The 21,673-nt window shown below is 47.2% G+C and overlaps 1 protein-coding gene across 1 annotated transcript; it reads right to left on the bottom strand.

Moving 5' to 3' along the window:
* Positions 1–984: 984 nt before the first annotated feature.
* On the bottom strand, positions 985–13,204 carry ADRA1B (adrenoceptor alpha 1B). The gene is made up of 2 exons (XM_019286008.2): positions 11,447–13,204; positions 985–1,820 (listed from the first exon to the last, which is right to left on the bottom strand). The coding sequence occupies exons 1-2, from the start codon at positions 12,411–12,413 to the stop codon at positions 1,360–1,362; spliced, it is 1,428 nt and encodes a 475-aa protein (XP_019141553.2). The 5' UTR covers positions 12,414–13,204; the 3' UTR covers positions 985–1,359.
* Between the last annotated feature and the right edge of the window lie 8,469 nt (positions 13,205–21,673).

A 21,673-nucleotide genomic window follows, 5' to 3' on the forward strand; every position in this document is an offset into this window, starting at 1 on the left:
TTTTCCCATCTTATAGAATCTTTATTGCCTGTACCTGTGTTGAAGCTGTGACTGAAGCTGGTGTTGTTTGACTCTTCTCATCTGAGAGGCAAAGGAAAAGACTCTAAACAGGCAGAGCTGTTTCCAAAGTGTGCTCAAGGAACCAGGGGCTGGGGTTTGGGTCTCCAGTGCTCACTGCTCTTTTGGGAGCTATTTGGAGTGATTTAGGAGTGTTGTTTTTAGAAATCAGATCCTCTGGAAGCCTGGATGTCTGCAGGACACTCACTGGTATGCTGAAATGGAGATTCTGAGCTCTCACCACTGCTGGAATTTTCAAACTTTCAAAGAGATCCTGGTGAACGAACTCCTCAAACTAATTCCTGATGGAAGAGTTACGTGTGTTGGTGATGAGGGAAGCAACTGCATCGCAGGAGCCACAAAGGCAAATTTAGTGGCCAAGAGTGTTTTATTTTAAAGTGGAAATCCTGATGAGGGACCTTGGCTGAATTCCGGCCCTGCAGTAACAGGGGCAAGCGTTTCAATTGTTGAGAAATTACTTTAATCATTGTTTTCCATCCCTAAAGTGCGAGTGTACAGTGACGTACGGAACAATTGGGAATTGTGGGCAAAGCCAGGGGCAACCTGGAGAGGAATGACCTCACTGCATTCTTCACTGCCCCCCTCAGCCATCCATCCATCCCTCCATCCATCCATCCATCCATCCATCCATCCATCCCTCCATCCATCCATCCTCCATCCATCCTCCATCCATCCATCCATCCATCCATCCATCCATCCATCCATCCCTCCGTCCATCCATCCATCCCTCCATCCACCCCTCCATCCATCCACCCATCCATCCATCCATCCCTCCATCCATCCATCCATCCATCCATCCCTCCATCCATCCATCCATCCATCCATCCATCCATCCATCCATCCATCCATCCCTCCATCCATCCATCCATCCATCCATCCATCCATCCATCCCTCCCCACCCTGGCACAGCTGGGCACCCCCCACCCCATTTACCCCCTCTCTCCATACAGGTGTCTGGCTGTCCCACAGCTCTCCCACACAGCTGAGCCATCCCTTGTGCCCTTCCCTGGGCGCGTGCAGTTCCTTCCCTGCCCTCTGCTCACGCTTCAGTAGTTTCTCTGGGAATTAACTGGGAATACGGGCAGTCCCTGCTCCTGGGCACTGCTGTGCCATGAAGCTGCCTGTTCCTCCCTGCTCCCTTCCCGAGCTCTCCCGAGAACCGTGCACGGGTCCATCGCTTCCCCCGGGCCCGGTGTGAGGCAGGGCAGCGCGCAGAGGGCACGGGGCGGTGGGGGTCCGCTCGTTCCAGCGGGGAGTTCGCCCTCCAGGCAGCGCTGCCGTTCAGGGAGAGCCCCTGGGCGCATCCGCAGCGCCCCGGCCCGCGGCGGGGCCGTGCCCGTTGCGCTCGGGCGGCAGCTGGAAGGTGAAGAAGCGGCACTGCCGCTGCTCCTGCAGCGTGCACAGCTCCAGCTCCGGGTGGCTGATCCTGCTCACGTAGCCGGGGCTGGGGGATGCCGAGGATAAAGTCCTCTGGCTGCCGCTCAGGAAGCTCCCGCTGTCTTCCAGGGAATCTTTCCTGGCGTGTTCGAAGGAGCAGCGGTTCCAGTTTCTGTAGCTGTAGGGCCACCAGCCCAGCTGCTTGCGCCGGTGGCACTGGCATCTCAGGATCTGGATAAAAGCCCTCTTGAACTCTTTGCTGGAGCAGGGGTAGATGATGGGATTCAAGCAGCTGTTGAAGTAGCCAAGCCAAAAAATCACCTTGAAGATCGTTTCAGGGGGCTTCAGAGCTGAAAACAGGGATCCTGTCCAGGGGAAACAAGCAGAGAATATCTGAGATAAGGGGTTTGTCTGCCTTTAGGAAGGGAACACGTTCATTAGATCACTCTCAGAATCTGTGTTTTAAAACTCCTTTATGCATGTTGCTTTCAGTGTTGGTCTTTTGGTACTAAACTGTTATTTTTAAAGCTAAAAGAAGTGTTTCCCATCTGAAAGTTAAAGGAGCACATCATTGATGTAGGATGAAAAAATAAGAAGCATTTCTTGTGTTTATAGGTCCACACCTGGTGCAGGAACATCTCCTGATCCCAGGGACAGACAAACCTCCCTTGCCCAGGCTGTTGCATGAGGCACACAAGGAATAAGGCTGTGTCTTCTTCAAAGAGCTTTCAAAGGTCATTTTTGAAGAAAAATGTTCCCAGGCCCCTCAAAAAGAGCATTTCCAGATGCACCTTATAACTTCTAATGCATCCTCTGGCAGCTGCTGAACACCCCTCCATTTATCCAGATTATTGAGAGAGTACAAACCTCCCGAAACCTGAAGTGAATTGTGGAACTTCCCTTGTCTCAGGCATTCATAAAAATGGTGTAACCCAAACCAAGAGGTTATTTTGTGAGTACTTCCCCTTCCCTTCACAACCAAACAATTTCCCTGATGAGGCTGCCCAAACGAAAAGCTCACACTGGGGAATCCACTTCCTGTGCTTTTAGTGGTAATTGATCAGATAAATTTAGCAAATGAGGCTGGAGAAAAGAATGTATGGGATTTTAATGGCAAACAGGCATTGAGCTGGATCAGTTATCCATCTGGGAAAACACCTCTGTGTCTGGCTCAAGTAACCAAGGAGTGGGGATTCAGGAGAGAATTCCTCTGACAAGAACTGGAGTTAAATTTGGTGAGTTTTTCAAATGGAAGGCGACACTCCAGCCTGGCTTTTCCTCTGCAGTGGTTTTGGGTGTGCTGGGCTGTGAAAGCAGCTGAGTCAGTGGTGGCTGTCAGGACGCCGTGGAGGGGCGGGATGTGATTCTGGGCACCGTTCCCATCTCACAGCAACGCAGAGGTCGTGCCTGGGGCCTCAAAACTATGCAAGAGCACTTCCTCTGCTCCTGGGTGACAGCTCTGGGGTGCCAGCACATCGTGTGTGGGGCCAGCTCTGGGCTGCTGCTGCCTCCAGGAAGGGTCCTGTCACTCCACATCCCAGATTTTAACCTGTCAGGAGTGAACAAGTGTGGGCTGTTTTGATACCTCGATAAAATGCTAAAGCAAAGCCTCCTGGACACACTCTGAACACCAGACTGATATTTCCTGCTCTAATCTCCAATCACTTCCCCCACTGCAGCCTGATAAAGAGATTAAATGTTGCCCTGTGCTGATTTAAATTGCTCTTCAAAATGCCTGGAAAATTTGCATGTGGTTCTCTCCTCAGTGATTTATTCGTGGTGGGGTGGCCAGAGGGATTTCCCTACTCCAAGTGATTGCTCTCCTGGTGTTCCACGTTGAGCAGCCTTGCTCCAAGGGGATGTGTATTGTCTGCTCACTTTTATTTCTCAGCACTAACTCTGTGATTTATGAGTCACAGCACCACAATCCTCCCTCTCACTGCACCGCTGACACCAGTGAGATTCTCACACAGCACAAATGGAGAACAGGAAATAATTCAGAAAATCAACTTGATCAGTTTTCTCCCACAGTCCCCAGGCTTGATGGAGCTGTTGAGCTTAGAGATACACTGAGCAAGAGCAAATGTCATGGAAAGGAATTAAGAAGTATTTTATTTAGGAAGAACTAATTTCATTTAGGGTCTGACTGGTTCTTTATAACAAATGCTTCATCACAGAGAAAGTCAAGTCTCCTCAATGAAATTAGGGAACACTGTGGGAAACAATTTGCCACGTTAATTCTCCTCACATATTCTGCAAAATATGGAGGCAGAGCGCCACTGAGACATCAAAATTCAGAGTCCACTGGACTCAAGGAAGTCCTTGGAACCCTTTGTAAAGGCTCATAAGGACTTTAGTGGACCTGGGAAGAGTCCTTAAAATATCAAGGTGGGCAGCAGGAAAATCTGGAATGGTTTAATCATTGTACTCTTAATGAAGGAAAACTCTTCCCTGAAGGAGGTTTTAATTAAACATTCATTTTTAATGCATTGTGGGTTTGATATCAATTAAGCGTAATAAATTACTCATGGAATGATCAGTTCTGCTCAGAATTTGTTACTTAGATTAGATAATAACTGGGGAGGAGTACTGTGAATTCCCTGGATTTAAGGACAAAAAGTCGCTATGGATGAATTTGGGGCTGTCAGGTGCTGTTTTCTGTACCTTAGAAAGGAATTGCATTTCATAATCATCCAAATCCAGTTTTGCTTAGATGAAAACACACCTAGCAGGGAGTGTGGAGTTGTTTTCCAGTTTCCTGGAACAAATCCAACGTCTGGATTTATTGCAATACAAGGGTACAACAGAGTCACATAAGGGCTTTTCTGAGTGCCACTGGATATTCCGGATGGGAAACTGGAGATCCACTGCATGGCTTTGTCATTGTGTGAAGATTAAAGAGCCACAAAATGTAAACTCCTGCTCTCTATTGATGACAGGTTGAAAATGAAATGTTTCAAAACCTTCTTGTTTGCACACCATGAAATACAAATAGAGAATTGGTAATTAGTGATTGGAAGTTTAGAGTCAGGTAAAGGTACCCGTGGAAGGCAATCCAAGGGCCAGTCTTCATTTTGGGGCAGATTGGAGCCATCCTGACTGGAGTTAAATCTGAGCTTTTCAAGAGAAAATCCCAAGGTTTTAAAAATCACTCTGGTGAGGGAAAGTGTTACAAAACACCAAATGATAACAGCTGAGTTCTGAGACAGGGAAAGCTGGGAACTTCACCAGCATCAACCCCCAGCTCCATCTGTCTCCCAGGAGTCAGCCTGTGCAGAAATCACCGCTGCTGTGCAAGGAATCTGCTTTATGATGGAACTTTTCTTGGCCAAAGTGATTGATCAGATTTGTGCTGTGACCAGCACGAGACTTTCCAGGCTGGGAACCTCGGTGTTCCCGCTGTGATTCCTGCAGGAGCCACAACTCCTGGAAGCTGCTGCTGTTCCAGCTGAGTTACATCCACTGTGTGCACAGCCAGTAGAATCCTCCCTGCAGGAGCAATAATCTGCCCCTGAGAAGAGCTGTTGTGAGTTTAGAATGTGCTGAAAGGATGTGGCTGCCTTTTGTTTAAGCTTTCTGCAGCCCTTCTCACCACGGGCTCAGCCAAGCCAGCGTGCCAAGGTTTTAGAGCTAATTGGATTTCTAAAGCTCCTGATTTCTTCCCTTCCAGCATCCAGTGTTTGTTTACATTCCCCTGGACTTATTTAATGTAGGAAAAAACCTCCAAACAGTAGATGTTTACAACCAGTAGATGATGAAGTGCAGAGGGTGGTTATAAAACTAAGGCTTGGTCAAACTGGGAGGCACTGCAGGGCTGCTGGAGAAGAGGGTTAGGATAACAGGGGAAACAGCTGGAAAACAGTGAAAAAAGATCTTGAGAAATAGGGAGAGCATCCAAAATAAGCGGAATAAATTTCAATAAGGAAAATGAAAGGAAAAGTGGATAAATGATAAGTAACCAAGTAACATACAAATCTGGTGGGGTTGCAGTTGTCATTGTCCAGTGTAGTGACAGGTACATTATGAATATCATGGAATCATGGAATGCTTTGGTTTAAAGGAACCTTAAAGCTCATCCAGTGCCACCCTCTGCCATGGGCAGGGACACCTTCCACTATCCCAGGCTGCTCAGAGCTCCGAAGTGTCCTGGTTGTGAGGCATTTATGTCCCAGGCACGACAACCTACAGCAACTGCCTCATATTTCAGATGAACAAATCACTGCTATGAGAACAGCATGAACTTCATTCACAATGATTCAAATTTGAGAGCTTTTGAAAGGCTCCAAAAATAGAAACTTATCAGGAGTGGCCAAAATAAAACCAGGGCTTAAAGGAGGTACAGACAGGGATCAGATCTTTTCCTAAAGCCCAGAGCTGCTACACCTCCTTGCATTACAAGCAGTTGCAAGGCACAGCAGCTACATTTGATTTCTGAAGGGACAGTGCCTTGTATTTAATCACAGAATGACTGCCCTGGACACCACCTCCCAGCCCAGATCAGCTTTGTGACTTACACCACTGGGAGAGCTCATCTGTTTAAACTGTGCTGCCCACACAAATGTGATAAAACCAAGATCAGTTTTGGTCAGAATCTTGTTCAGTCTCTAAAGCTGACAGAGCATAGGGACAGAGACACAGCATTATTGTTGTTATTATTTAGTGCAAAAGAGTTACAGGCTCCAGCAGCTCCTGACTACACAGCCCACGAGCCAAGATTATCCTTGTTTTGCAAAGGATTAGCTGATTAAGGGGGTCTAGAAAAGCTAATCTGAGGCTGCTGACATTTCATTTATTGTACTTAGATATCTGCAATTACTGAACATGCTCTGGTGTTTTCTCTCCTCCTTGCTCCTGCCTGACAGCTGAGCCAACCTGTCTTGGCCATGGCTGGTAGCAAATAGCTCCAGCTACACCGTTACAGAGGTACTGGATGAATTTCCAGGGTAGGTTTTCTCTCTTGGCCCTCAGAGATGGGTGGTTTCTGCTTTCCAGTTTCTAGGGCTCACCTGGAAGCCCATCAGAACAGCTCTCAGCCTTGCCGTGGGTCATGCAGGAGTGTTTTAGTAAAGACAGGAAAAACCTCCCTGGCTCTTTGTTCCTGGCATTTCACCCAAAGCACCTGAGACCCTGAGCTCTGGCCTCGGTGCTTTAGGACCACCTGGATTGGTGTGACTTTACTCAGTGCTGTCCCCACAACACCAACCCGAGCAGCTTCTCAGGTGTTTGCAAACCCCTCTGGCACAAGGATCTCGTGTCCAAGTGCCCTGCTAAAATCAGCATTTCCTCTGAAATTCTCCCTTCCCTCCTGCCTTTGAGATTCCCTCTCACTGCCCAGTGGCTCAGTCCTGAATGTTTTTTCCTTGGATCTCTCTGGCCACCTGACACAGGAGCTGCTGCCATCCCTGGGGCTAAAGAGTCAACACTGCTTGATTTCTTTGTACATTTTTCTGCATTGCTTTGTGTATCTGGTTCTGTAACAGTGTCCCCTGTAGGATTTCCCTTTGTTCCTCTGACAAACAAACCCACAGCCTGCAGAGGAATTACCCAGGAATTTGTGCAGTTTTCCCTACTTTGATAACGTGTCTGTTCTAAACCCCAGAAGTCAGTGAGTGACTGGTAACTGATACCCTTTGCAAAGCAAAGGCTTAAACCAGGGCTTAAGGGATGCTGTTTCAGTAGGAAAATGAATCATCCCAAAATAATCTGGTGCTCCCCACGTGCCAAAACACTCTGTGCTGCTCAGTGAATGCCCTCAGGATGTTTAATTGTCCAGTTCCTGCTGTCTCCTGTCAGCTGAACTTTGCACAAGGATTGACCTGCTAGATTGCCACATCTCATTAATTTATCTGAATTCTTTACAATTATTAACTCGAGGTCATCAGTTCTAGAGAGCTGGACTGGCCGGGGAGGGGAAGAGGAGGCAGATGAGGTGAAGATAAGCCAGGCCTAAAGCCCTGCAGAGAGCAGAGCTCAGTGGCACTGCCAGCACCAGACCTAAAGCCTGGGAGTGTTTCCCATGGAAACCAAGGGGCCTAATTTGGTATTCTGAGGCTGGCCTGATGTAACATAAATCTACATTCTGTACTTAAATAACATTTTATTTTAAGAATGATTTTGTGCTGGCTGACCTACAGTGTGTAGAATTTGTTATGCTATTTTTTATTATTTTATAGAGAGGTTTCAGAAGCTTAATCCATAATGATAGTCTCACCAGGTCCATCTTCATCCTGGAGCTCTTGGGACCTGCTCCCACTGCCAGTCCAAGAGTTTTGTTTTTCTTCAGTGGACGGACTCCAGGATTTGTGGGAGCAGGGGAAATTAGGCTCCAAACTGAGCAGTGAATACTGCTCTGATCTCCACTGGAATTATGCAGCAGACTGGGGAAGTGCCCTGGTTAAGTGCCTGGCGAGTTTTCCCCCTGGGAATGTCTGGGAGAAGTCTGGGAAGGCTGCTCTGAAATCTCAGTTTACAGAAGTGACCCTAAACCTCTCCTTATACAATCCTTCATTTTGCATTCACTTTTTAAACAAAGGCATTGGCATAAAATTGGACCCAACATTGTTTGAAGGAGGGAGTTTTAATGAGTGTTACCTTAGTTCTGCAGGGCTCTGGCCTTTAAATAAAAAGAATCTCTTTTACTCATCATCTATCAGCAATGAATATTTAATGTAGTCCTGCTGCCTAAAGAAGAATTTGTATGAAAGGGATGAAAAGAAACATTTATTTTAAAAAACCAAGATATTTACTCCTCAAAGCTGAGTCACTGAATTTATGGCCCAAGAAGTTGTCTCAAAGACACGTATGTCTTTAGTTTATTTCTTATGTTGAATCACAAATAATTTTGAGTGGCAGGATGACTTTGCTCAGCCAGGGAGCTTTTATAAATGTGTGCAGCCAGGATGTTCTGTGGCTCCACTGCTGGCTGGAAAGAACATCCAATACCCCAATTTCTCACATGAGAAATTTCTCACTCCCAGTTCTGCATCCTCAGGTGCTGAAGACAGCACAGCTCAGTGCTCCAGGCCTGACTGGGGTAATTCCTGGTGCTGAGGATTTACTGCTGCTCAGTGCCTGTGGTGTCAGGGCTGGAATTCCAGTCTGCACTGGATACAGAGCTTGCCTCGGGATTTTTGCTCTGGAAACGTTGATATAACTTCTTTTCATTTTTCTAAGCAATCTGCCTGCTTTCAGCACCACAGCTGTTCCCAGGGCATAGCTGCCACCTGATGGAATAACCTTGTGCCTGGAATATCAAACGGGGAGCTGTGGAATAAATTGAAATGCCAGGCTGGAAGAAGAAGAATAATTTTGCCGGGGAAACTCATGGAATTGCTGAGAACACCAAGGAAACTCCGCTACATCTAAGGAGGTTTGTTCAGACCTGGGGCTGTGGTGCTGCAGAGATAACATTTACCAGCTTGGCAAATGGTTTGTGGCTGGATCCACAGAAATCCAGAGCTGCTCTGCCAACACCCTCCTGCAGAGTCATGGAATTACTGAGGGAAACAGGGAGCAGAGGAATAGAAATAGAAATAGAAATAGAAATAGAAATAGAAATAGAAATAGCAATGATGCAGATGTGAGGGTGTGATTTGGGTTACTGGGGCAAACAGAAGGTGTGAGGAGGAGAAGCTGAGGAAGAAGCCTGTCCTAGCAGGAATGGGAGGTGTCTCAGCTGGACAGCCCAGGAACCAATGGAGAGCTTGGAAAACATCAACACCTTTTGGATTCTACAGTTTGCCTATCCCAGAAATCGATTTCATACCACTGGATGCTCTTTAAAGGGCTTTTAATAGCATTTCACTGAATGTTATGTCTTCAAAACACAAAGGAAAAGATTCCTGGTATGAAGAGTGCAGTTCACAGCTCCTTAGGAATTCTTTCCCCACTGCTTTCCCCTCTGCTGCAGTTGAGAACAGCTGCACCGTGCACATCAGGAAAAGGACTTTTCCCACCTGTTCTCATGAGCAATGCTTGAGTCACGCCTGACATCTTTAATTGACTCTGCATTGCTACACAGAGATAAAAATCCAGGGAGCTGGACAGTGCTGGATCTTAAATTAAAAAAGAAAAAAATCAGGCACAAGGAATAAACCCAGCCTATTCCTAGTCAGCAAAACAAAGGCAAGATACCTACTGTGGAAACGCATTTGCATATTGTATGGGATGCTATGGATACCCTCTCTCCCCCTTTTTTAGCCAGAGGGTTTCTGACAGGAACAGGATTCCAGCTGTCCCAGGGCACTGCTGAGAGCTCATCCCTGCAGCAGTGCCAAGTGTCCCCACACCGGGGGGTGGCCTGGGGTCACAGCTCTGGGCTGGGGTGGGCTGGGGTCCCCAGCACTGGGTTTGGCCCCCAGCACTGGGTTTGGCCCCCAGCCCCTGTGCCAGCCCCTGTGCTGTGCTGGAGGCTCCAGCCTGTCCCCCTCTGCTGCCCCGGCACAATTTGTGCAGGAGAAAAAAATCATATCCTGGCAAGCAATAAATCCTCCCTCAGGTGGTTTAACGGCCACTCACTAAACCTCCCAGAGAGCCCAGGAGCTTTGAAATAACTTCTCAAAGGGAAGCTGACACTTCTCCAGGAAACTAGTTTGTGTCTCCCTTTGCTCCTGCCCTGTGCCCGTGTTTTTGCTGGGCTGCTCCACATCTGTGCTGGGTGAGGGTGTCAGTCCCTGGCTCCTGCCACCCACACACATGAGCTGCTGTGTTCACAGCTGCGTTTTCCCTTCAATAATTCAAAATCAAGGAGAGACTCTGCTTTTTCAGGGGATCACGGCCTACTGGCAACAAATCTAGTACTGCTCTGTATGGTGGAAATGTCTTGAGTCATAAAGGTTTTAAAATGCAATATAATAAGTTAGAGATGACAAAGTTGCCCTGCAGCAGCTGAAGCAGTAAAGATTCTCCTCTAAATGATATTACGCGGAAATTACAGTTTTATAACACTTCACCAGGACCAGGCTGCTGAACTCAGTTTAGTTTTCTTGAACAATTTCTAAAAATATTCGCTTACCACTCAATCAGAAATGTTTTGGTTGGGTAACTAAGTAAACAAAAACACAGAACATTAATAAAGGCTTTTTCTCCCTTTTCATTCTCCACCTCTTTCCATAATTAGGCTGCCAGATTGTCTCAGAGAAATGAATTTTGGACAGATATTTCTGAGAGCTCGGTAATTGAATATCTTGAGATACTCCCCTTCAGAGGTAGTGCTGATATTAAAAACAATCCAAGCACATTTCACACAGCTTTGGGGACACTGAGCAATGTGTTAAGGCTACATCAATGCTTCAGCAATATTTTGAAGTGGATGAAGTGGCTGCCAAAAGGTCCCATGGCAGTGTCCAAAATGCCTGAACCGAGACCTGACACCAACGAGCACCTTCCTGTGGGGATCTGTGGGATCTCCGTGTCTTTGCTTTTAGGATTTGTTCAGTAATGTCTGAACTCAAAACTAGAACTTACTCCGCCTCCCAAAGCTCAGGGGAGTTTTGTCCCTCACAATTAACTAAGTTCATTTCCAGTTAAGGCACCTAATAATGCCAAAATCCTACAGTGTTATATCCCAAACCTGGGGCGGTGAGCTGAACCCCCAACACTGCAGTGCTGCAGCTCTCTGGTCTTACCTAGGATTTGGGGTAAAGCATCCTATGGCAATGTTTCTAATTAAAAATCACCTAATTCAATTCAAATGAACATCATAAAGGGGGATTTAAGATATGAACCCTGGAGATATTGTCCCCTGGGGTGACACAGGCCCCGAGGACTCCGGGTGAGCAGCTTTGTGCAGCTGCACACTTCCCAAAGTTCCAGTGTGACTCTTTGCACATCAGGAGTTCCCTTCCTTTCACTCCCTTCCTTTCATCTGCTCACTGCAGCTCTCCCAACAGGATCTCCTTCTCATCCATCTGATCCCTTTCCATGAGATTCCTGTAGGATCCAACAAACCCACCCCGACCGCTGCCCTGGCAATCCCTGGTTCCCAACTCACCCAGTGGTAGCACAATGAAGAAGGGGAGCCAGCACAGGATAAACATGCCAACCACAATTCCCAACGTCTTGGCCGCCTTCTTTTCTCTGGAGAATTTTAAAAGTTTGAAAGCTAAGGAGTTCCTGGGATTGTGACCCTTGGATTTGGTGTTGTTTAGCGTGTCCTCGTGCTTGTAATGAATCCGTAAGGTCAGCTCCTTGGAGTTGGACATTTCTTTCATCACCCCAGCTTCCAGGTTCCTGGTAGTCCTTTTGGCCACGATGTAGACCCGGCAGTACATCACGAGGATGACGATTAGAGGGATGTAAAAGGAGCCCAGGGAGGAGAAGAGAGCATAGAAGGGCTCCTCGGTGATCCGGCACTCCCTGTCGTCCTGCGGGGCCGGCTCCTTCCAGCCCAGCAGAGGCCCGATGGAAATCACCATGGACAGGACCCAGACACCCAGGAGAGCCAAAATCGCCCTTCTCCTCGTGACCAGCGTGGGGTACTGCAGGGAGTAACGCACCCCGATGTACCTGTCTATGGAAATCGCACACAGACTCAAAATCGAGGCTGTGCAGCACAGCACATCCACTGCTGCCCAGATGTCACAGAATATCCTCCCCAAAGCCCAGTAGCCAAGCACCTCCAGCGTGGCAGAGAACGGCAGGACAGTGAAACTCAGCAGCAGGTCTGCTATGGCCAGGTTAATGATGAAATAGTTCGTAGGGATTCTTAAATGTCTGTTGCAAGCCACTGAGAGAATTACCAGGATATTTCCTATGATAGCGAAGAGAATAAAGGCACCGAGGATCAATCCCACAATGATCGCCCTGCTGGTGGCCAAGGCAGGTGAATCCAGGTTGCTTCCGGTCTCGTTGGAGTTGTTTGCAGAAAAATTGCCATAATTTAGTGCAGAGCCTTTGAAATATCCCGGTATTGATGTGTTGGATTTATCATCAAGGTGGGTATTCATCTTAAAAACCATCCTCCATAGCCAGCTGGCGTTGTGTCCCTCGCCGAGTCAGCTCAAAGTCATCTCTGGACCCGCGAAGTGGTTGCAGAGCCCCGGGCAGTGACAGGAGGAGAATTCATGTCCCCGGAGAGCCGCAGCCCCAGCTCGGGGAACCTGCCCGGCCCGGGGTCCCGGGCAACCCGGGGCAGCCGGAGTCACCAACACGCGGCTGCTCCAGGTCCCTTCATTTCCCATGCGGAGCCGCTGGAAGCAGCAGCAGCAGCAGCAGCAGCAGCAGGAATCCTGCCCGGAGCCGGGGGAGCTGCGCTGCTGCCGTGCCTGACACGCGGGGCGGGCTCAGCGCTGTGCCCGGAGCGGCCGCGCCGGAGGCGGAGGGACCGGGGGACAGAGGGACAGAGGGACAGGGGGACAGAGGGACAGAGGGATGGCCCCGGGTCCCTGCGCGGCCAGGGGAGGTGGGACAGTGCGGTGCGGGGACAGTGCGGTGACCCTGCGGTGGCGGTGCGGGGACAGTGCTGTGGCTGTCGGTGCTGTGGCTGTGCGGGGACAATGCGGTGGCTGTGCGGGGACAGTGCGGGGACTGTCGGTGCTGTGGCTGTGCGGGAACAGTGCGGGGATAGCGCGGGAACAGTGCGGGGACAGTGCGGGGACAGTGCGGGGACAGTGCGGTGGCTGTCTGGGACAGCGCCGTGGCGGTGCGGTGACCCTGCGGTGGCGGTGCAGGGGCAGCAGTGAGTGAGGGGACAGCAGTGAGTGAGGGACAGCAGTGAGTGAGGGGACAGCAGTGAGTGAGGGACAGCAGTGAGTGAGGGGACAGCAGTGAGTGAGGGGACAGCAGAGAGTGAGGGGACAGCAGTGAGTGAGGGACAGCAGTGAGTGAGGGACAGCAGTGAGTGAGGGACAGCAGTGAGTGAGGGGACAGCAGTGAGTGAGGGGACAGCAGTGAGTGAGGGACAGCAGAGAGTGAGGGGACAGCAGTGAGTGAGGGGACAGCAGTGAGTGAGGGGACAGCACTAGAGGGCAATGCCGGCCGGGCGACATCGGGGGAGCATCGCGGTCTTAACTCAGCGTTTGCCACAGGGAACCTGCAGTGCAAACCTGTAAAAAACCAGTTGCATCATCTGAGAAAAAATATCTTTGGTGGGACGTGGTGAGAAAAGCAATTTCGGGACAAAATGATCTGTTGCCCTTTTGCCCATTAAGGAAATATATTGGAGTTTATTTTGTGACTCACATATCATTTTAGAGAGCTAATCATCTCCTAAGGACAAGTAGCTTGGTTCCAAAAATCCCTGGTGTATTTGTACTATTCATTATTCAGTGTTACTATTCAATATTCAATGGTGGCATAAAGTTTGTTTCTAACTATAAAAATTCTGTTAATAGAATAAAACTGTAACAGATCAGCAAGATCTTGATGTTGTTCTGTACTCCTCTACCGGGCACATCTGTGGCTTCATTTCTTCTTTTCCACCTCTGTAACTTTTCCAAGCACAGTTTATTTTGCATCCCAGCCCTGAGCAGAGCTAAGCACCCCAGCCCACAGCCCAAGGGAAGGCAAAGAAAAGGATTTACTTTAGGAAATACTTTACCTTTAGTACTCTTGATGCTGAAAGATCTTCCTGAGTCTTTACTCAAGGCTCTGAGGTCATTGAGGCTGTTGTTAATTCATCATAGCTCAGGGAAAAGTCATCCTCTTACAGTAGCCTATAAAGCAAAATATAAGTAACAGCTGATTGTTTTTTAGATAATAGCCTTTAATGTTGAAAGCAGTGGTTTCTTGGTTTCTTCATCTTGTGAAGCTTTGGGGAGAAATCTCAGAACTTTAGAGCTCAGTGCCATGAAAAACAAAAAGTGAGAGATAGAGATTTGCTGAACATAAAACTGCCAAAATCCTGTTCCCAACTTTCTGTCGTCAGATTACGTCCCACAGCTGTTGTCTGCTGTACTCCGGGTTACTCTGTATTGATTTTCCTGTTACAAAATGTACTGTGTTTAAAATAAAAGCTTCATATTTAATAAGGCAGCTATGGCTGAGACTTGCAGCTGACTGCTGGTTTTGAGGACAAACCATGTAAACAAAAGTTGAATTTCACTCAGGGAGTGCAGGGCAGATGTTGGTGTGGCCCTTCCCAGCAGCAGGGCTGTGGCAAAGCTTTGTTGTTCAAAAACTTCCCTTTGAAACGTTCACAAGAATGACAAGATGATGTCATGGAGTCAGTGAAGGGGAGAGGAACAAACACTGGATTTATGAACTTCACCTCAGCTTTTCTCCCCCTGCCCTGGCCACAGCAGAGTTTTTGGTGGTGCTAAAGGCAGGCAGCAGCTGGGACTTGGGGCATTCATCCTTCACACTCACAGCTCCTGCTGGACTCCACTCTCAGTTCTGTTTGTGATTTCTGACTTTGTTTCTGTGTTTTAGCTGTGAATTCCTCAGGCTGGGGGCTCTGTCCTGGGGTCACAGCTCTGCCTGGCCAGGGAGTGACCTGGTGCCACCCTCAGTGCAGTCGTGGCACAGGGTCACTGCATCCTCCCTCTCACGGGGGTTGAGCTACACCGATTAAAAATAGTTTGATTGGAACATTAGGTCCAGACATAACCCTGCTACAGCCTTTGGCACGTAAGAAAATTTGATCACTGCAGAATGTGGAGAGGTTGGATAAGAAAAGCTCTGTGAGGGTGTGAACTGCTCCGCTCTGGTTTTCAGCTGGCATCGTGTGGGACATGCCCAGCCTGCCAAGGGTGACAGAGCGGCCTGAAACTGCTGCCTGGCTTTGGGCACACTCCAAGCAGACTCTGTAGTCCCAAGGAACCAGAACTTCCAACAGCTTTCCAGCAGCCACTGAAGGAGTCAGCTGGTTCCGGGACACGGTGCCCACGGCGGAGGAAAGGGCAGAGGGAAGGGAACGGATCCTGACTGGTCATGGCTGTACTAAAACATTTGCTCAGTACTGGGACCAGTCTGCTTCCCTTCCTGGTGCTGCTTTCTGTGCCCCTCTGGATGAAAGAGCAGACAGAAAAATCCCATTCCAGGGGTCAAAGGAACTCAAAGCTGTGGCTCATCTCCTGCAGCCCCTGGAGGAGTCTGCTGTGTTCTCACAGCCCTGTTTACCAGGCTGTGCAAAAACAAACTGCTTGAATAATCATGAGCCCGAGCTGATGAATGTTCACAAATTGCTCTGAGATCTTCAGCAGCAGGTGCTGTAAGAGAACCAAATGTATTGAAACTCAGACATGAGCATTAACTCTTCACCTGCCTCGGGATGAGGGATGGAATAGGGACTGTGAGAAATGGCGACTTTTTCTGCCAGGTTTAAGGTGCCACTTGGAGCCAGCCAAAGACACCTGCTCAGAGAAGTGCAGATAGGATTCATGGCAGAGTTATTTTCGTTCAGATGAATCTTAGTTTTCAATGAAAAAGCGAATTTAATAGCCTAAAGATTCTAGTCAATAATACTCCAATAATGCTCCCAGAGTCATTTTTCAATTACTCCTTCAAGAGGAGCCCTTTTGCATGGCTCAGCTTTGTAAGGAGCTGTGTTCCTTTTCCTCATTTGCAAAGGGATCTTAAAATACGTGCTGGCATTTGGATCTGATCTTGGGACCCAGCAGAGACACTCCCAGAGCACTTTTGCAACGCTGCTCCTAGTTGGGCATGGGGGGGTGAGCTGATCCAGGATTTAAATGAGAATATCTCCTTGCAGATTTATATAATCCCTCTTGAGTGTTTCCATCTCACTTCTCTGCTGTTTGCTCTGATATTAAAGCATTACCAAGAAGTGGAGTGAAGAGCTGGGCTTGGGGAAGGTTTTTTGTGTGATTGTGGGTGGGTGTTTAGATTCCTGTGATGAATAATTGTATCTGCAGCTCTGAGAACATGCGAGTGTTTGGCTCTAGGTTATGTTCAAAACAGAGATTCTCTGTAGAGAGGGTCCTTAAAAATGCACTGATAAAAAGATGAAATTTGTCTGCTTTTGATAGAAACTTCAGAGTTGTCTACAGAGCTGCACCTAATTGTTGCTTATTTTATTAATTACCGGGGATAATGTTGGTACTGTACCATTGCACAGTTGTACAAGGCTCCTTCCTGAAGTCTTTCTTCTGGAAATCACTAAAAATCATGGACAGTGTGATCCACAAAATGTACTTCCTTCATTTCCATTCCTGCTAATGGGCAGAACTTGGTCCTTCGTGGAAAACCTCTTTGGCTTAGCCAGAATTGTAAAATCTTCCCAAAGACATTGGAAATAGACTGGATTACGGTTCCCTTACATTTCGTGGCTAAGCAGCAACACATTTGCTTGGAACACACAAACCCTGAACCCCAGGAAAGGAAATTTCCATGATGAGAAGAGAAAAAATACATTTAAAATGCTAATTTGCAGTTGTCCAATGGTGATATTTAAAGCCTTGTGGGTTTATTTTCAGAGCAAGGGAAATATCTCCCAGGTTTGTATTAACAGCCAAGGTTATTAGCTGGAATTTGCCAAAACAGGATTGCACACACTTGCAATTTGGAATAATCTTTTTTTCTGTAGTTACTCAGTGCTTGTCATTTTTATGTCAATAGGATTTAAAGAGAATTTTCTGGTAAAATTAACTAAAATACAATTATTTTTATGCTGTCACTGGCTCTTAAATCCTCTCCCTTAGGTTTTGCAGGCCCATTGCCCACACTAGACCGTGTTTTTTCTCACTGTGCATTTCTGTCAGAGCGAGCTGTGCTGGAAACTCCTACAATTTATCAGTAATTAAGCAGTTACTGATAGAGGCCTTATCTCAGAGGCTTTGTGAGGATGATGCCAGCAATGGACTGTGTGTTCAGGTGGGGTAGGAAAATCAGTATTTGGTGAAAGCGTGTCCCTGCCTTAAGGAGAGGGGGCAGCTCCTGCCTGTCCTTTTGCTGCTTGCCCTGGCTGTCCCAAACGCCACAGCCTGGCCAGGAGCTGGCCAAAGGAAGTGCAAATCCCTCCTAAAGCTCTGCCTAACTGCCCTGAGGAAAGAGCATTTCTGCCTGATCCCACGTGGGGATGATCCAAACCCAGGGAACTCTTTGTGCAATCTTTCAGAATTTCAATCCAAACTTAAGGGAAGTTAAGGGAACCAGGAGAGGTAAAACAACTGAATTGTGGTGGAAAGGCAGGAGGGGACACCAGGCTCTCCTGGAAGGATCCTTTCCTTTGCTCCACATTTCAGCCATTTCAGAACTTGCCTCTTTTGGGATAGAATTACAATGGAATAAACTTGAGGTTTTAATCTCTCTGTTCTAGACCCTAGAAATTCAAATTAATACAGATTGTCCAGTCTTTTTTAAAAAGGCACATGGCTGGGTATATTTATTTATATTAAATAAGTTAAACTTCATGGAAAATATTTAACCTGAGATGAAAAGGGCAGGAATGAAATGCTGAAAAAAGAAAACCATTTTAAACACAGCACCAAGCTCTTGGTACTCACTCTTGGAAACCAACATTGTGCCAAGGGCCGAGCAAGATTAGGAGCAGATCAGAGGTTTTTGTGGCTGATGACACGAGCCCTGACAAGCTGCCTGAGGTGACCACAGTGTTATAAATCTCCACACCTCAGGAAATAAACTTGGAGGTAAATTCAGGCTGGATAAAGCTCCTCATGCTGTCACAAGTAATTAATCTCATTTCTGTGCCTCCTTCTCAGTCATTTCTTCACTCTGAGGTACCCAGCCCAGAGTAATATTTGTAACACAACAGAAATGTGGCTGGGAAAGGGATTTTTCAGAGCTGTCTGGGCTGAGTGGGAATTCTGCTGTCCTGAGAGTTTTCACCTTCATCTTTAAGCGCCACAATACCTTAGAAACTTCTGGAAAGTCCCCCCTGATCTGTGCACTAGGATTATTTCTGTACCAATGACAGCTTTCTCTTTAATTATCCAAATGGTTTATTCTGTCTCTAACAGATCAGAGCAATTTGGGTCCCAAAGTCCTGGGACATTTAAATTTCAGCTTTCATTTTCCAGGTTGGACATTTGTGAGAAAGACCAATATTTCCTTAAAAAAAAAAAAAAAAAAAAACAACATAAACTTATTTTCCACCTCTCTCCACGTCACCAAGCTCTGCTCAGGGTGTGCACAGTACTTAATTTCAGGTTTATGACATTTAGAACTTGCAATTGCAGCATAAATATCTTATTGCCAGTGAGTGGCTGGGGCCTCAGTGCTGATGAACATGGAATTCATCTTGCAGGGGTGATGTACGAACCCGTGCTGATGTTTTGCCTTGATGAAAATGCCTGGGAGAGGCAGGGACTGACTTTTATATTTGCAATAACACAGGCCTTAAAATATGGGCCAAGATCTTCATTCAGTGAGACTGATGTCCATCTATCATCTAATTTATCTGTTCCTTTCAATAAATCTGTATTTAGATGTACTTCAGGGTATCTTTATTGGAATTAAGCAGTTTTTCTACCCTTGAAGTAATTTTGACACCTAGTTTTGTTAAAATATGGGTATCTCTGAGGAGAAGAAAGTCTAAACTCTCTGTCTCGCTGCTTCCCTGCTCCCAGAGAAGTTGGAAATTTGTATTCCTCCTTCCTAGCTCAATAATTACCCAGTCATTCCTTTGCTGAACTCCTTGCAGTAAAAATAATAATGCTAAAGGGCAGAATTCCTTGGAGAAGGATTGCAAATGGACAGAAAGCTGCTTTTGGTGCAGGGTTGAAAACATCAGGATAATAAGGAAGCAAAGGACAAAGAGGAGCTCTTTGCTGTGCAGGAAGGGAACGAAAGAAAGAACTTTTGGGAAAATAAAGCAAAAAAGAACCAGGACAGTGACTTCTGTCAGATCTTCCAATGTGCCAGTCCTTAAAGCTGTAAATCCAAGTGCGAGAGGGAATTTTGCACGATCCCAAAGTCCGGAACTTCGGGAGAGAAAATGCCCCTTTTGTGTCTTTTCTTCCAAGGGAATCTGGACCCTCCTGTTGAGGAGTGAACCAAAATATTCCCTTTTCTCGTTACTAACACTCAGCTTGTGATCCAGGGGTTGAAGTGTTGCTGCTGCTCCTCCTTCACAGCAGAGTTTGAATGCACAAACACCTCGTCACACTTTAAATTATGCATTAGTGGTTTCACACTCCTCAGAGCAAATTAAAGAAGCACATGCTACTCCATCTTTTAGAGATGAGTGTGAGAGAGAAACAAATTAATTTTTCCTTTTCAATTCAAAATTTAAATGAATTTTTTCAGTGCTACCCTCTGTTCATCAGTTGAACTCTCAGTAGCCAAAACGCAAACTACAGGTGGAACTGTGAGAACTTCAAAGAAAAGAATTAGTTTGCCTTGTATTTTCTGCTAAATGAACACTGAACTCTTCTTTGAATTAATGTTAAATATTCATGAATCTGTTATTTTCCCCATATTTTGTTCTTGTGAGAAGCCATAAAAATCTATAAGCAGCCTTTATTTCTCCAGAGAAAAATTAGGTGAGAGAAAACATCTGTTTCTCTCTTTCTCCTGTCAAGATCTGGAATAATTATATCAACTATTTAAGCAACTGGGAGAGACCTAATTCTATTTAATTCTAATTAAATGTGCATTAGGTATGAAAGCGAACTGCACTGTGCCATAGTGGAGAGCAGGGTAGGGGAACAATGGGAAGAGCTTTATTTGGTGGAACTAAATTGATCCCTGCTGCTTCCCATATTCCTGAGCTTTACCAGAGGGATGTGGGAGATGTGGCTGCTGCTTTTCCATGTGGGAGCACAGAGCCCGAGAGCGCAGCTGGGTCTGGAATCACAGCGGGGCTCACGCCAGGGAAATCTCCTGGTCCCGGGATATGGCAAAGGAGAGAAGGAAGAAAATGCAGAGCACCTTTGCAGGTCTCGCTGGGATGATTTGACTGCCCTGGCAGGTGCAGCCTGAGTGTTCGTTTTGGGTTCTGGGATTTAGGAGCTCCAGAGGGTGTGAGCAGCTCCTGGGATCTGGGCTGAGGTGGCCCCTGAGCTGCAGGGATTGTGTGGGTCGGGAGCAGCTCCGAGTGCTCCCAGGGCTGGATCCATCAAAGGCAGCCATGGATTTGTCATTTCCCACATAAACCACAGGGCTGGGATCCAGGCACCCCAGAGAAGGAAGGGCCTTTTCCTGGAAAGGTTTCCTGTAACCTCCCGAGTGTCCACTCTGGGAATCTTTGCCAAGAGCAAAGCCCAGCAGTGCTGCAGATGCTCCAGGCCTTTGTCTAACTGAGATAATGAGAATGTACATTTTTTACACGCTCGTACCAAGAGTTATTCTTGTCAGAAGTCACCATGAGTCAGAAATAAAGGTGAGCTAAAGGCGGCAGTTCTGACCCGTCAGGAATAGCTGCATTTCCAGAGAGTGTTTGCAGGATCATTCCAGGAGCTGCTCCCCACCAGCAGCGGGCAGTGCATGATCCGTGTCCAGCCAAAACCACCTGTCCTGGAGGAAACCCCATCATCTTCGTAATCTGGGGTGAAAAGAGCTAAATGCTGGAGTACTCTGAGTAGCTGTGTCCAGGGAAAGGGCAGAGAAACACCCGAGAGCTCCGTGAGTGTAGCTTGCACGGATCTGTCGGGAGTATTGAGGGACAATCCATGGGAGGCCTTTGGAAAAGCTGGATGCCCCAATGGCTGTGGTGCATTGCAGTTACAAAGAAGGATGAGACACTTAAGAGCACTCTCATGGTTTCAGATGTTGCCAATGATTTCTGGTCCCTGCGTTTTTTAATGATATAAAATACACGTTTCAAACAAACAGGAAATTGTCCTTTAGGAATCATCTGTGGCTGAGCTGAGATGTGAGGGGGTTGCTTGGATAATTTGTGTCCCCACCAAGCAGTGCTTGCGCACACTTTGTCCATTCCAAGCCCATTAGGTTGATATTTGTTGCAATTAAGAGTGACACTGGTGACTCCAGCACCACACATTTCCATCAGGAACAACAGCCCAGGAAGGCAATGACTGCTCCCAAGTCAGTGATGCCAGATGAAGTCATTGCACTTGTCCGTCACTCTGGCACCACTCTCCTGATTAGAAACTTGCCCTTTTTGGGTAGGAACCACCCAACAGCTCTGGGCCTTAAGGATGTTTGGTTGTAACCAGAAACTTCTCCAGTAGTTGGGTAAAAAAGACCTCACCTTAAAGGGCGTCTGAGGAAAGAGCTTCCTGACCTACATCTGCCAGGAATCCTGCCCCAGCTCCGTTCCTCCCGACCCTTTGGAACGAGCAGGAGCATTTGCCCGTGATGAAGATAATGGGAGAAAATGTGTATGAGAATGAGTCAC

This window comes from Corvus cornix, chromosome 13 (assembly GCF_000738735.6).
Source record: "Corvus cornix cornix isolate S_Up_H32 chromosome 13, ASM73873v5, whole genome shotgun sequence".
NCBI lineage: Eukaryota > Metazoa > Chordata > Aves > Passeriformes > Corvidae > Corvus > Corvus cornix.

Excerpts from the sequence above, each read along its gene's own strand:
- ADRA1B (XM_019286008.2), bottom strand. The coding sequence starts at position 12,413 with ATGGTTTTTAAGATGAATACCCACCTTGATGATAAATCCAACACATCA. Across the intron at positions 1,821-11,446 it reads CTTCATTGTGCTACCACTGG|GATCCCTGTTTTCAGCTCTG; the intron begins GTGAGTTGGGAA and ends TCCCCTGGACAG.